Consider the following 16,420-nt stretch of genomic DNA (forward strand, 5'->3'; position numbering starts at 1 on the left):
TATCATCTGAAATCACAAGGCTAATTGTCGTCATCCACTATACTTACAAGTTCCAATGTAGATGTGATTGTAAAAGTTGAAAGTAAATCAAAACTCTAACTAAACTTATATTATATTTATTATCACTGTTTATTATAATCTAGTTTCGATTATCGGTTTACTAACCACAATTTATTTTATAATCACAAATCATGTATGATGCATATTCGATTTTTTTTTTATGATACAATCCATATAGCTGTTGTATATCGTACGAGTATTAAAACTAGTATATGTATATTTGAATAAAAATCATCAAATTGAATAATTAAAATATAAAAGTTAAACATCATCACCCATTAGTCCATTACATTTTTTTATATTTTTGAACGGCCCATTAGTCCATTACATGAAAAATGAAGATGGAACAAAGATGAAGCACGAGCATCGAGGTTAAGGGAGAAAAAATAGAAAACGAACTGATCCAATTATTTTCCCGGGTAAAAACACAAATTAATTTTTTTTTTTTTATAATCAATCGATTAATCCCGCCCTAATTGACTCTTTGAAAATCCTTCTATATACGGTAAAAAATTGTACTTATATTTATTTTTTACTTTATTATCATTTCATCCACCAAGGAGTAAAAGGTAAGTCCTTTTTCCTTTCTGAACTTTTAATACCCCAGATTCATATAATCATATTTATTACGAGTAGTATGTTATTTACAGTAGTGTATATATAATATATATACACGTGATTAAATATATACAATCATATTTGGCGACCACACGCCGTTTTTGCTTCTTGATCAAGTGTTATACTTTGGGAATAGGTATATTTTGATTTTGCTAATGGCAATAGTTAAAATTTAGTGAAGTGTTTGTATATATCGGTTGATAATTAAATTTAGGGATTAATTTTATGTACAAAATGTTACTGCATGTTAAACTGTAACCTTAAGGCCTATAGTTAAAAAGTCTTTCAATTTTAGGTTGTGTTAGTTTTTTTTTTTAAATGACTTTTAACAAGTAACTTTTTAAAGCCAAAACATTGTTTGAAGTGTTTGGGTGCTGGGTGCATTTTAGCGTATCAAGTTTTCTGAAAGCAAAAACGCAGTGTGAAGTGTTTGGTTAATAGATGCGTTTTGGCGTGTAGCAGTTTTTTAAAAGCCAAAATGCTGTTTATAGTGTTTGGCTATTAGGTGCATTTTAGCATGTTGCATTATATAAAAGCCAAAATGCAGGTTGAAGTGTTTGGCTGTTAGGTGACTTTTAGCTTATTTAAAATAAAAATCACATATTTTTAAGCCATGTGCATCCGAAAGTCTGCGCTTGCGAACACCCATTTGACCTCCCCCCCTTAAATGTTATGGCTCTTTTCGTGTTGTTCTTATTTCCTTTATATTTCTTTAAAAATGTTTTTTAAGATATTGACATCTCTCATAAAATATATATTGTTTGTGCATCAGTAATTTCATTTTTAAAGGCAACACAAGGTCAGAAACATTGAACATTGATTGGAGGCACGTCTGTATTAACTACTGCGTTTTAGCGTATTGCAACTTGTTGTAAACCAATATGTTGTTTGAACTTTTTGGCTATTAGGTGCATTTTTAGCATATTACATTCTATGAAAGCCGAAATGCAGCTTGAACTGTTTGGCTGTTAGGTTAATTTTAGCTTATTTAAAAAAAATTCACTTATTATAGCCCATGTGCATGTTGCTTATTTTGATACAGATTTCTAGCCATAAGCACCTGAAAGTATGCACTTGCAAACACCCTTTTGACCCTTTCTCCCTCTTAATTGTTATGGCTCTTTTCATGTTGTTTTTATTTTCTTCCAGAATGTTCTTTAAGATATTGACATCTCTCATAAAATATACGAGTATATTGATTGTGTATTAGTAAATTTAGTTTTAAAGGCAACACAAGGTCAAAATCATCGAACATTGATTGTAGGCACATCTGTATTGATTACTGAACCGAGTAGAGAGGGAAGCAGATGGATATGATAAAAAATGATAAAACGACTGCTGTAGAAGACAGATTAAGCAGCTTGCCAGATGACATCATTCATCACATTCTTGGTTTCCTTGATCTGAAGTATGCTGTTCAGACTAGTGCATTGTCATGGAAATGGAAGAATTTGTGGACTTTCATGCCCCGACTTAACTTAAGTAGTCACATGTTTGATGGTATGAAGCAGTTTTCCAAATTTGTGGAACATGCGTTATCACACCGTGACAGCTGTGCAGAAGTTTCTGCAGTTGATCTCACGTTCTCAGCATCACCCACCCACTTTATTATTCAAGACATTGTAAACTATGCGTACTCGTGTAATGTTAGGCAGATGACTTTGGAATGGTCAGGTGGTGTAGGCCATGAGTTGCCAGAGTTTTTTTTCAGCTCTCACACTCTCAAATATCTAACCCTTGATCAAGGTTTCTGTTCTAGTGCCAGAAGTCGCCTACCAAAGATCGATTGGGATTTTCCAGCCTTAGAAACTCTGAATCTGACAAATATTCGATTAGGTGATGTTAATACCAAGAGTCTTGACCTTTTTTCTAAGTGTCTGCACTTAAAGGACCTCACTTTAGATAACTGTTCTATGTATGGTTTGGAGGTTTTCAATGTTTCTGCTCCACAACTTTCTAATCTCATAATTACAAAAACCACCGCATTTCCGACGGTTTTCAATGTGGCGTCTACTCAGCTTGAGAATCTGACGGCATCAATCATCTCTAATGGTGGAATGGCATCATGTTTTCGTTTTTTACGGTTATCTGCAGAAGGCTTTGTGTCTTTAGAGAAAGTGAATATCTCCTTGTCAAATGGAAGCAGGTGCAGAAAAGAGATTGCTGTTCCTCCCCTACTTGATTTGTTCCAAGTACTCCGCAATGCCAAGCTTGTGATTCTTGATGTGAACATCATTGAGGTATTCAGATATGTCACTTTTGTTGCTATTCTTTTACTAGTTTTCTAAGTTATGACAACTTAGTGTTGAGCTAGTACCTGTGCAATGTGGAAGTATAATGAGGTCAAAATTTTAGTTCAAACTATTTCCACCATATATATATATATAATATTTATTTATAAGCTTAGAGCTATTTATGACAATGTAGGGCTATTTAATTTAGCCTGTATGTTTGAGGATGTGGTTCTAAGCAGTGTCTGAAACTTGGGAGTTTCCTGCATTAGATAATTGCAAATTACAGTATTAGACAACACGCCTGCTGATTGTCCTGATTTGGTAAATTTAGATGCTTTTAAGTCATTTCTTATTTATGTGTATTTGTTTGTATATTGTGTACCTAGTGTCTCTCATCATGCCTGGATCAACTCTCCAATGAACCTTGTCCGTTCAATAACTTGAAGTGTTTGAAGATAAATGCAATGCATTTGACTGATCGTATACCAACAATACCCACTCAAGTCAGAAATTACTTCCTTGATAACTCTCCAAATGCCATTTTCGTTATGGATTTACCACAGGTATGACACAACTGTGCGATCTATGTATTCCTAATCATATTCCCGCTCATCACTCGCAGAATCTTATTTTATGTAATGATCAGACTACATAACTGGAAGTTGAATTCTGTGATTAACTACCCAGTTCTTAGTTGTTGCCTCACTGTCGCTTGGACTTATTAAGTATATTCATCTGCCTATGTGGCAACTTTAGTAGCATTAACTCTATAGATTGGCTTATTTGTATGGATCTTGAAATATATAAGGGCATGATTCATAAATCCATTGGATCAAACATTTTGAATTCCGATAAAGATGTATTACAATCTCTCAGACTGTTGGTTATTTTTCAGCTTAGTCCCTTTATCGTATATTAAGCATGTTTATGCAGTTCTGCCCAATTTATATATCTTGTAAAAGACGGTAAGGAATTAGTGATGTCAAAATGGTGCGTGTCACTAAGAACGTGGATGTTAGCTAAATTATATATGCTAGCATCAAAATTTAGATCGTTACAACTTTTGTATTTTAATTTATTTAGTATATCAGTGAAATTTTGAATATGAACTTGGCATTTTGGTGGGTCCAAGTCTTTTGGAAAGGAAGAAGGTTGAACACTAAATTGAATGAACTAGATAAACAAGGATGGTGAGGATGAATCAATAATATATAGGAAACTCACTAAGAAATAGTTCCTTGATGTCATACATTTTTACTATTTACTATTGTTAACATATTACCATAGCAGCAGGTACTTAATAACACGAAGCAAACAAAGAGTATGACCGAAGAGAAGCAAAAGGTAAAAATAAGTGTTGTTCAAGCTGCATCAAATGTTAAAGCATTCAATCCAAATCAAAGAGGAGGATTGAAGATAGAAGACCAAGCTGCTAGTGGAATATTCGAAAAGCAAAAGGCAAAAATACAAATGAACCGTCAGTTTATTGGAAAGCTGAAGGCATTACTGAGGGCACAGAATTTGCAGCGTGTGAAATTGGTATCACATATCATGAAGTGTAAAATGGTAGAATTCAAGGCGCAGGTTGAGAGCGGGAACCCTGACTATAAAGTAATCCATTCAATAGTGCATGAGATTAGAGACTTGATACCCACAAGCTTAAGGGTAAATTTGGAGGCACACTTTTCTTCTCAATATGAAAAGGTGAAGACTCTATTACATACCTGCATTGATGCTAGCCAATGGGCAAAGATTGAAACTATACTAGGGAACTTTAGGCTATTTGAAAGGTTTCACTCCAATAACAATCATAGTCAGTCAGCTGGACGATCTGTTGAACACTGTCAAGCAGCGAGACCGTCTACCGCCGAAGTAAGTTTTCCACATACTTTGCACTATGATAAGAAACTATGGATCAACTTTAAGACCTTAAACTATAATTTTACAAAATCCAATAACAACCATCATATGTGTGTATTGAAATCTGTTACATATTATTGCTAACAATTAATGGCCAACAGCATTAAAATACCTAGAAGGAAACATGTGTCTTTTTAAGTGGATTATATTAAGTTTTGCACATGTAATTATTAATCTTCTTTCGTTGAAGGTACCTAATTACACATTGGCTAAGAAGGTGGCCCAAGAGAAACAGAAGGGTGTGACATCAGGTTATTGGCAGGCTATTGCAAAGCAGGATGTGGAATTACATATGCAAGATCAGGTTATTGGAAAGCTAAAGGCAAAGGTGAGGGCAAGGAAATTTCAGCATGGGAAATTGGTATTATTGATGATCAAGTACAAAATGGCAGAGTTGGTAGTGCAGGTTGAGAGTGGGAATCCAGACTATGAAGTAATCCGTTCAATAGGGCGTGATATCAAAGACTTTATACCCGGGAGCTCAGGGGTTAATTTAGAGGCACAGTTTTCTTCTCAGTATAACGAAGTTAAGAGTCGATTATTTACACGCATCGATGCTAGCCAATGGGCATTGATCGAAAAGGAGTTAGGGAATTTAAGGCATTTTGAGAAATTACCCTCCAATAGCAGTCACATTCAGGCAGCTCTACATGCTACCGAACTTCCTCCAGCACCAAAACCATATCCAGATATTGTAAGCTTATCATTTACTTTGTTCTCAATAGCCGTGATTCAACTTTTAAGACTGCCAAATATGCTTATAAGTTTTCATCAGCGAGCATCTAATGTGCGTATTGTAAAACACAATAATGACATGACTATTTCATTGGGATTTGCAAGAAGATGCTTTTCAACCCATTTATATGAAAGCGTGTTATTCCGATTGAATACATAGATAAAACTTAGGCAGACAACTCAAAGTTTCGATTTGGATTATACTAATTCTACATAATTGCATGAACAGTGAAAAATATACAGTACATAGTCATTCTAATTTGGATTATAGTGTTTTCATCATGCATAATAAAACAATTTTTCATGTTGTATTTAAGGTGCTACAGAAGAGATCAAGAGAAGAGGTACCTAATGACACGATGGCTAATAAGGTGGCTAAATTGGAGGCAGGAAAAAAGCAACCAGAGCCTATGCCCCAAGACCAAGAGATACGAATGTTGAAAGAAAAAATACGAATGCAGGATCAACTTATTGCAAAGCAGAATGCTAGTCTACAAGTGCAATTTCAAGTTACTGAACAGCAGAAGGTGAGAATACAAATGCAAGATCAGATTATTGGGGAGCTAAAGGCAAAACTGGGGGCTCATGATATGCAGCATGAACAATTGATATCACAGTTTATAAAGTGCAAAGTCGGGGAATTGAAGTTGCAGGTTGAGAGTGGGAATCCAGACTATAGAGTCATCCATTCAATAGGGTGTGATATCAAAGGCTTGATACCTGGGAGCTTAGGGGTAAATGTGGAGGCATTTTTTTCTTCTCAGTATGAAGAGGTGAAGAGTCTGTTAGGTACCTGCATTGATGCTAGTCAATGGGCAAAGATTAGTACTGAGCTTGGGAGTCTAAGGTTTTCTCAGAGGTTTCATCTGAATAAGCGTCAGAGTCAGCATGCGGTATGTGCTGTCAAACTTTCTCCTGCATCAAGACTGTCTTAAGCTCATGCAAGCTTTTCATTTACTTTCTACAAAATATTCATATATAGCTCACCTTTAAGACTCATAAAATTTGCTCAAAAGTTGTCAGTAGCAACTAGCAAAGCATCTAATCTGTGTTATATAAAACACAAGTTTTCAAACGACATATTGATCTCATAGGATTTTTGTATAGGAGCAATTTTATCTCATTCAATAGAATGTGTCTACTCGGGTTATACTTTATTACTCCCAGCTAATGAGTCAAAAAGGTAAAAATAGTCAAAATGAAAAAATGTCAACACTGCTTTCAAGTTAGCATATCCAATTGTTTGCAATCTCTAAAATCACTTTTATTAGAGCCATTTAGATCATTATTGCAATAATGCTTCTGTTAACCATATTCAATATACTACTGTAATACTTATAAATAGGTTATCCGCTGTCGGCTATTACTTCTGGTTTCATCATGATAGTCAATTTGCTTTCTTGCTTAGTAACGGGTTGCTTTTTAACTTTACATTGTCAGATGATGACATCTTCAGGACTTGGATGTACAGGAAGTAATATGGAGGGCTCTTGCAAGTAACTTGCAAGTTGCGACGATATCATGCATCTGTATGTTTGCTTTAGATTGCTTTTCACAGATATTTTGTGGATGAAGTAAACGTTTATTCTGTTGGTTGATTACATAACTTTTCATCTTTTGCATATAGATATATTTTCGTATGGTTTTACATGAATTTTGAAAGTTTGCTTGATTTAGTAAGCTTTCTATGTATTTTTGTATGGGTATTAAGGCTATTAACATTTCCAGTTATCCTAATGTTCAGAGATTGTATGCTTCTTCAATGAAATAATTAGTCACTATTCTGTCATTATTTAGGGTCATTTGACATCAAGATTAAATTTGCCTGCATTTTACGACGGGAAGAAAAACTTAAGTGGATTTTGGCTTATTAAAAATAAAAACAATATTTTGTTCGCTCTAAAATTTCTTACAACCATTTATGTTTTTAAATGATCCTAGATCAAAGTCGTTAAAAAAAAACCTAATGTAAATCAAACTCATCCTTAATGTCTATAAACCCTTATAAATGAGATTGAATTAAGAAATTTAAGCACTTTTACAATCTTCATAAACTACCCTTACATACCAACACACCGTCCCTCTTTGTCTGGCTGTCTCACACACACCCCACACCGCCTCCATCCTTCCGCTTCCATCTTTGTTTCTGACGATCGACCACCAACCGTAGATCCTTCAATTCGTCTCCATCATTCCCTTCTTTCAACGGGGAGACGCCATCATTCAAACGCCACCATCCGCATGTCGTTTCGAGTACAAAGGTACCAAAAATCCTAAACACCGACAACACTTAATTTCTTTCATCTTTTCTTTTTTGCGTATATAAATTACATGAGTTTTTTGTGATGTATAAGTGTTTGTTGTATATGCATTTGGGATATGGTTATGTTATTTTTTTCAAAACAATTGAAAAAAAATAAAATCAACCGAACATGTTAGTAAAGAGATACTTTTGGATGTGCTTAAACTATTTCTAGCTGTTAACACTCTATGCATATGTTGTATTTTGGATTAAGATCCGTACCTATGACCTCCTTATTTATGAGAACGTTGTTGCTAAAGATTTATGTTTTTCTTTATTCAATGTTGTTTAGGAGTACAAGATGGACAACTCCATCTACTGCCATAGTGCCCATTTTTCGTCTTCGTATTCAGACAAAAAGCGTATATGATTGAAAAGAACAAAGATGTTTTATGTGTTTACAATTGGAAGCATGAGGACCGTGAGTTTTTATATGTCATTTTTCCAACTTGATAACCGTGGGTTTTTATGTGCTGATTTGTGATTCTCTTTATCGGCAAGATCAGTAAAGTGAATTATATGTACAATGCTATCGCCTTTCACCTAGTATAAGTTATTTGCACTAAGTACTATTGGTAGAAGTATCTATTAGACCGTTCCAAGGCCACACCCATTTTCATGAACTTGTGATCTCATGTACTTTGCTTAGTAAATTAACACTCATATGAGTTTACTCAAGTGTTGTATTATTAAAAGTATTGACTCAACTTCAGGGCTTAATTATGATATGGAAGAGAAAGCAGCTTGAGTTTACGACTTGGCTGCGCTTAGGTATTAGAGATACTCAACTCATATCAACTTTCTGTTAACAATTTTACTTCGAAAGAGTTGAATATAGTTATTACTTTGACATAATAATATCATTTGACAGGTTACTATTTTTGTAGCTTCAGAACTCTAATGACGAGCTCGAGATTATGAAGCCCACGATTCGTCAAGAATTTGTTGCCTACTTAAGAAGGTAAGATACGAAAGGTTTCATTATATTACTGAATTTGTTCTTATTATGATCTTCGTTTATGAAATTATTGGGAATAATGGTTTTAACGTTCTTTCTATGACCGTATTTAGTAGGAGTGCTTCGATTTATCTTGGTGTTACTAGGTTCAATCATGCAACTTAGTCCGATGCGTTGCTGCAACTATCTTTTATCGGCTTATTGTTGTCTTTGTTTATTTTTATAGGTATTTACAATGGCAAAAAGGAAGCTTATACTAATCTGTCAAGCCAGAGAGAGTTGCATTTGTGACAAATGATGATGGAACAGGGGAAGCCAATGCATCAAATTTCACTTCTGAGTTCTGAGACGCTATTAAGTATTAACCTTACCTTCTTCGGCTTTGGTTTCGTTTTACTGTCGATAGTTTATTTCTATAGCACATTGGTCTTCAATTTTATGTATAGGCAGAAAATAAACGGTCAAGTTAGTGTAGTTATGTGAAGATCTATTGTTTGCACGAATAAGAAATTGTTGAGAAGTTGAATTTTGTGGCATTAATTGTGGCACGAGCTATAGATTACAAAAGGTTTGGTTTACTGTTTATTCAGGTTGCAGTATTACTCCTGGTCCATCTGACGCTGATTGCTCATTTTGTTCGGGTTAGCTTAGCTTACTATTTTGTACTAATAACAAGCTCTAGCTTAATATATGCATACAAACCATTGCATGACTACAAGGATCACTTTTAGATATATCAAAATGGGTAGGTTGGCTTTTTTCGGAAATGTACTTAGAATGTAACAGTTTGTAAGTCGGTTGTGCATTTTTTACCCATATGACGATGCATGAGTATGGATAACTTATTAGGATTTAGCTAAAATTTATAAACGTCAAATTGGTTACAAGTTACAAGCCGACCAAATTGTGGTTTACACTATTGCACCGTCTTAAGATCCTTTTATATTGGATCGTAACTGAAATATTAGTGACAATGCTTTATTTTCAGCTTATGATTTTAGTGTTCACCTTCAGGTCACTCGAACCCCTGGCCTTGGCATTCTAGAAATATTTGAATGTCAAACCTTTGTCGTCGAAGATACCTGTGCTTGAGGTGCTATGTTGCCTTTTCTTTGCACGGTTGTAAAAGACGCTGATGAGTCTAGCCTTTTTTTTTGCTGCACCAGTGAATCCAGCCTTTTCATTGGACAATATACTTGGGTCGGTTGGGAAATAGGTTGTAAGAGCCCTTTTTTTTGGTTCGTATCTAGATTTTTCTATCCTGTTCGAGAATGTCTTTTGTTATAAGTATATTTTAATGAACTTAATTCTTGAAATTTCTTATTGTAATTTATAAGGAAAATTTGTTGCAATTGAAATCTGTAGGTAATAAAAGCGATTCCTTTACTTGAACAAGATCATTACAGAGCCTGTTTGTCTTTTACAAGCAAATAACTTTCACCCGTTTTCCTTTTTTGCCACTTTTAACTTTAATAATGATGTCATAAAAAAAATTATATAAGAATAGAGAGATTCCCTAATCCCTATCACGTGAACTAAATCAATAAAGCAATTTTTTTAGTTAAAACAATTTGACCCGTGTGGAAATTACTACCTATATGATGTAACACATACTCAAATTTTCTGTTATAAAGGCTTTTGTACTCAACTGCCAGCCCTTATTGAATTTGACCTGTCATGGCACTTGCCATGCTTAAAGACAAGCATCTCTCAATAGACTTGCCGTAATCCACTGCAATTGCAACGATCAACCAAAATGAAAACAATGTCAAGGCGATCAAATGTTACTCAGAACCCCTATTCCTTCTGTTGTGAAATTCAATCAGTTGCTGAATTCCGTTACCAAAATGAAACATTTTTCACATGCCATTCATCTCTTCAACCATATGTGTGCCATCGGCCTTCCTGTTGATGAGTACACTGTCAATAGTGCCATCAAGTGTTGTTGTCAGCTGCGTCGAACCACAGATGGTTTTGCCCTCTTTGGCCTCTGCTTTAGACGATCTATTGTACCTAATGTCTTTGCAAGGACCAATTGATAGATGACGCCTTCAAGCTTTTTAAAGAGATGGTCTTTCAAAAACGCATCCAACCAGATGTCATCACATACACCTCTTTGATTTCCGGCCTATGTAAATTAAGTCAGTGGGATGAGGTGTATAAGTTGCTAAAAGAAATGGATGATTATAGGATCTCTCCAGATGTGCACACCTTTACCATATTAGTTGATGCATTCTGCAAGGAAGGTAAGACAGAAGACGCAGAGAGTGTTATCAACATCATGGTGGAGAAAGGTAAGGAGCCGAACATAATGACATACAGTTCACTCATAGATGGTTACTGTTTGCGAGGTGAGATGACCAAAGCAATGACAGTTTTTGATGCCATGGTGATTAAAGGTATCCTCCCTGATGTTTTTACTTACAACAGTTTCCTGAATGGGTACTGCAAGAAGTTGATGATAGATGAGGCCTTGCAAATGTTTTATGAAATAACTAGAAAAGGTATGAAACCCGATACAGTCACTTACAACACCATGATACAAGGATTGTTTACGGCTAAACAATGTGGAGCTGCACGCAAACTCTTTGATGAGATGCGAGCACAAGGCCAAATCCCAAATGAATGCACTTATAGAATAATTTTACACGGTCTTTACAACAACCATGAGGTAGAAGATGCACTTTCTTTGTTCAAGTTGATGGGTAATAGCAAGCTAAATTCGGATGTTGAAGTGTACAATATCCTTATTGATGGTGCAAGCAAATGCGGGATGCATGAGATTGCAAGAAATCTTTTCCAAGACTTGGCAGTGAAAGGTGTGCAACCTACTGTTCGGACATATAATGCTATGATACGTGCTGTTTGCCGAGAAGGTCTTCCAAGTGATGCGAAGCAGTTGTTTCTTCAAATGGAAGAAAGCGGGTGCCCACCAGATAATGTTACTTACTGCCTTCTTCTCCAAAGTTATCTAAAGAACAAGCACTATGTTGATGTAGAGATGCTTTTACAGGAAATGGATGCAAGACGTTATTCACTTGATGTTTCAACATTATCGTTGCTTATTGATCAGATCGCTGCTGGCTCGTTACGAAACACTTTGCTTAAGTCGATACGTAAACTATTGCCAAAAGAATTGGCTGGAGGCCCTTGGTTTTTCTGTCTAGCCCAGTAGTTTGAAATAACTGAAGAGTGTGCCAACAAAACATAGAAAGTAACTGAAGGGCTTGAGTTTTGGTGTAGATCGAGAATTGAAGAGTGTGCCAACAGAACATAGAAAGTTGGAAATCAGTACGCTATATACCTTTTGGGGATATAGGCTACATGTGTAAGGTCATTGGACCAGTCTGAATAACGAATTAATGACTCTAGATTATTTGCATTTGTCGTAGTTAAATGCCGGTTTCTGATTCCATGAATACCAGTTATTCCCTCTTGTTTTTTGTTTACTTGATGTTTTATATCTTCTGAGCTTTATGAGCCAGAAATAGTTGGATATCTATGATGTCATTGTCATAACTGGATCATGATTTTGCTTTTGTTTGTCCATAAACTATAGTTCTGCACACAGAATCACCATATCTCCCCTGTTTTTCTACCTAATGAAATATGAACAGATGAAGAAATTGAGTTGTATAGAAAAACTATATTGCATTCTGTAGAGAAACCATGTAGTATTTCATGAATTCATTGTTAATAATGATAGCTGCTATAACTAAATTCATGAATCCAATTGTTTTTCTAGTTGAACTCGGTGAATTTTCACAACTTTTACATGATTGTGTTTAATTGTAGCTGTATGATATTTTTCTTATTGCTATCTGTTAATTTTCTTGAAATAGGATGTTTGCCACTTAATTGACTTTATCTGCTGTGAAGAATTTTGACATCTAGCATGTGAATGTCATAGCTTTACTTAAAGCCTGTTGTAAATTCAGCCCCAAAATCATCCAAACCTTTTTAACCTGCTGTTATTATGCATTGTTTTTGTAGATTGACTACCTCTTTGTGCAGAAAGGGTGTTATATTGAAGCCTATATTGGGCAGTTCCGGCCCTTGTCAGAACTGTTTCCTGCACAAAGGGTGCTGTTCTTGTTCAAAGTTAACATATATATCCAAAATATATATATAAAAAAACCAACCAATATGGCTAAAGATCAACCAAAAAGATTTGCTATTAATTCAAAGTTAGACTAGCAAAAAGAAACGTCTGAGAGGTGTTCACCACAGCAAAGTACCGATGCATATAAAAGGCAATTACCTTAAACAACTACAACATCATAGTAAATTAAAAATAAACAAGACTACAAATCTTAAAGATATAAAATATGAAGTCGGTTATATAGCTTCTCAACAACCATCACTCATATCTTTATGCGACAAAACCAATCGATAGGTCAAATGGGTTAAATAACGGGTGTAAGCCATTAAGGGTGCATACCATGGAGTGAAGTTATTGTTGTCCTTTTGACCCATCATCGGTATTAATAGCCATGGAGTCAAGTTGGTGGAAAACTTGCATTAGCTGAAGATGGTCCAGGTACCGCAGGAAGTTCTGCAGCATGAACTAACTGGCTTTGAATGTTATTGACATTTTGCATTTGTATTCTTTCATTCAGTTCTGCAATAACTTGATCTTTCTTTTCTAGTTCTGCCCTTTGCTTTGCATTAACTTCATCTTTCTTTTCTATTTCTGCCCTCAGCTTTGCAATGACTTGATCTTGCATTTGTATTTGAGCCTCCAGCAATTTTTTCTCATCAACCATAGTCGATATTCCTGTCTCCAGCTTGGTCGCCTTCTTAGGCCTGTCTTCATTAGGTACCTGCTGCCATGATCTCTTTTGGGGCACCTTCAATGAAAGCGGACTGGTTACTCCGAAAAAAAAATTAAAATATAAAACATAAAATATCCTTCATCTATGATAAACAGGTTTACTTTTATTTGGATTCTACTATTTATTTTAAGAAATACATTTTAAATTTAATATTACTCTATAGTTACTAGCTAAAGAAGTCCAAATGTACATTCAAACGCAGGAAGAACATGTTTAAGCAACCACAAATACCAATCAACAGTTCACTATATGTTGATAATATGTTGTTTGGAGCATAATTAGACTTCTGCTGTTATATGGATTGACCCAACTACTACACAAGATACATGTATCAGAGATGCAAACACCAGCATACATAGCTTCACTACAAAAGTAACTGCCAAAAGTTAATATAACAAGAGCATACAATCGTGTAAAATACCTGTGGTAAATCCATGTTGACAGTGGCATATGGAGAGTTCTCAAGCAAGTAATTTATAACTTGAGTAAATACTGCAGGTATTGGGTCCTTTTGCTTCAGTGGAACCATATTTATCTTCAATAACTTCAAGTTATTGAACGGACAAGGTTCATGTGCTAGTTGATCCAGGCTTGATGAGAGACTCTTAAACAAACATATACACATTAGTAAGAGCATAGAAACTTCATATAGACACAAACGAATAGTATGCAATATATACACGACAACATTTTTTTGATCCAGTTTTTATTCAGACAAAGCACAAAAACTAGCAGAAGAATAGTACCTCAATGATGTGCACATCAAGGATCAGAGATTTGGCACTGCGCAATATCTTGAATAAATCGAGCAGTCGTTGGGAAACCTCTTGCTTTTCATTATACCTAGATCTTAAAGAGAGATTCACTTTCTCTAGCGAATTGAAATTATGTCGGGAAAACGACAGAAAATGATTGAATGGAAAACTAATCGCACTAGTGCTGACACTTGCAGTAAGATTCTCAAGTTGAGGAGCATTAAAGCTGAAAAACTTTGGAAATGTGTTGTTACATGACACCGTCAGATTCTTAAGTTGAGGAGCTTTCACTTTGAGAACTGACGACCATATGTCACAATCTGTAATTGTGAGATTAACCAGTTGCGGAGTACAAATAGTGAATGTGCCCAACTCATTCACGCTACAACGACACAAGGTGATGTCCTTTAAGTTCACACACTCGGAAAAAAGATTAGGTCTCTTAGATTCAATATAACCTATCTCTAGATCAGTCAAATTCAGAGTTTCTAAAGCAGGAAGTCTCCAAGCAGAATTTAGTTTGATGCGGCTTTTACGGTAGAAAACATGAGCTTGATTATCAAGAGTGAGATGCTTGAGAGTGCACGAACTGAAAAGATATTCTGGGAGCTCATCGTAAGTGCAAGTGGGCCATATCAAAGTCAGTTTGCTAACATTATACGAGTATGTATATGTTACGATATTGTTAACAAACCCCTGGACGATTGATCCCCTGAACGTGAGCTTAATCGCAGAATCTTTAACACCAGTGTTTCGGCAAGTTAGTGCACGCTTGACAAACTTGGAAAACTTATACTTGGTTTGAAAAACGTCAGGATTCAAGTTAACACAAGGGATTGAAGTCCAAGTATGCTTCCATTTCCGAGACAATGCACTAGTCCGAACAGCATATTTCAGGTCAAGGAAAGATAGAATGTGAAGAATGATATTATCGTGCAAATTGCTTATTCTATCTTCTCCGCCTGCAACGACACTACTACTACTTGCTCTATCATCCATACCGGCCCGCCCAGTTTATGCTTCACCATTAGCATGCATTCCAAATACCTGAAATTTTATAAAATGTATTATTATCAAGGTTAAAATTAAGATTCAATTTATTACTTTTGGCCTTCATCGTCACATTAGCCCCTTTTTGCTTGTAGTACGCACAATTAATGGATTACATAATTTTGAGATTATTCGTCGTATGCTTTTGAACATCACATATGGATATCTGTTAACATACCTATATCTATATACAATTATACACACACATTCTACAACATGTGACCCTCTTATAAACTCACATATTATGACGATCGATAATCTGACACAAAATTCAAATATAACCTTTAATTAAAAAATAAACCTTACAATCTGTGTTCTGATAAAATAAAAATACATAACTATCGTAATTATATATGATATATTAAACGACGACGTGTAATAAAAATGGTACCTTCATCGGTCTCGATCGTAGCATCCACATTTGATTTATTTATTATAATTAGGGTGTATGTATATACATCGTCAGTCAGGTCTCGATCCCAAATGTTTTCCTGACTTTGTTAATAATGGTCCTTCTAATTCCGTTTGACTCACTTTCATAAAGAAAGTAACTAAAAATATGAGGAAAAACCTGTTTTGTAACGGCTCGGCGACCAATGAAAGATAATCGGGTGTGATCTTTATTCAAGTAAGAACGTGAAATCTAAGTCTTGAAGTGGTTATGCTTGAGATAGTTATTTAGCCTTTTATTGAAGGGATTAGTTCCCTAAAATTTAAGAAACTTTGAACGAATGTCTATAGTAGGAAATAACTAAAGTCGTGTGTATTGTATGTAAACAACTTTGAAATAATGTTTATTGTATGTAAGAATTTCGTTTCAACCAATTACAATCTGACAAGTGACACCTGTATATGGTTGCCACGTATGTAGTCTTACATACAATAAACATTTTTTCAAGTTGCTTACATACAATACACATAACTTTAATTTTTTCCTACTATAAACATTCGGG

General features: G+C 35.1%; 4 protein-coding genes across 4 annotated transcripts; 3 read left to right on the forward strand and 1 right to left on the reverse strand.

Moving 5' to 3' along the window:
- Window positions 1–1,985: 1,985 nt before the first annotated feature.
- Window positions 1,986–2,966, forward strand: LOC122601868 (F-box/FBD/LRR-repeat protein At5g56420-like). The gene has a single exon (XM_043774602.1). It carries the CDS (start codon window positions 1,986–1,988, stop codon window positions 2,964–2,966), a length of 981 nt encoding a protein of 326 aa, XP_043630537.1.
- Window positions 2,967–3,307: 341 nt separating this feature from the next.
- Window positions 3,308–7,287, forward strand: LOC122602267. Its single transcript, XM_043774976.1, has 5 exons — window positions 3,308–3,475; window positions 4,203–4,784; window positions 5,023–5,526; window positions 5,885–6,460; window positions 7,008–7,287. The coding sequence occupies exons 1-5, from the start codon at window positions 3,377–3,379 to the stop codon at window positions 7,065–7,067; spliced, it is 1,821 nt and encodes a 606-aa protein (XP_043630911.1). The 5' UTR covers window positions 3,308–3,376; the 3' UTR covers window positions 7,068–7,287.
- A 2,281-nt stretch (window positions 7,288–9,568) lies between these two features.
- Window positions 9,569–12,002, forward strand: LOC122601869 (pentatricopeptide repeat-containing protein At3g22470, mitochondrial-like). The gene is made up of 3 exons (XM_043774603.1): window positions 9,569–9,572; window positions 10,601–10,798; window positions 10,849–12,002. Exons 1-3 carry the CDS (start codon window positions 9,569–9,571, stop codon window positions 12,000–12,002), a joined length of 1,356 nt encoding a protein of 451 aa, XP_043630538.1.
- A 1,045-nt stretch (window positions 12,003–13,047) lies between these two features.
- On the reverse strand, window positions 13,048–15,874 carry LOC122601870 (FBD-associated F-box protein At2g26860-like). The gene is made up of 4 exons (XM_043774605.1): window positions 15,859–15,874; window positions 14,409–15,464; window positions 14,084–14,266; window positions 13,048–13,677 (listed from the first exon to the last, which is right to left on the reverse strand). Exons 2-4 carry the CDS (start codon window positions 15,414–15,416, stop codon window positions 13,327–13,329), a joined length of 1,542 nt encoding a protein of 513 aa, XP_043630540.1. The 5' UTR covers window positions 15,417–15,464; window positions 15,859–15,874; the 3' UTR covers window positions 13,048–13,326.
- Between the last annotated feature and the right edge of the window lie 546 nt (window positions 15,875–16,420).

The sequence above is a fragment of the Erigeron canadensis genome, chromosome 5 (assembly GCF_010389155.1).
Source record: "Erigeron canadensis isolate Cc75 chromosome 5, C_canadensis_v1, whole genome shotgun sequence".
Lineage (NCBI taxonomy): Eukaryota > Viridiplantae > Streptophyta > Magnoliopsida > Asterales > Asteraceae > Erigeron > Erigeron canadensis.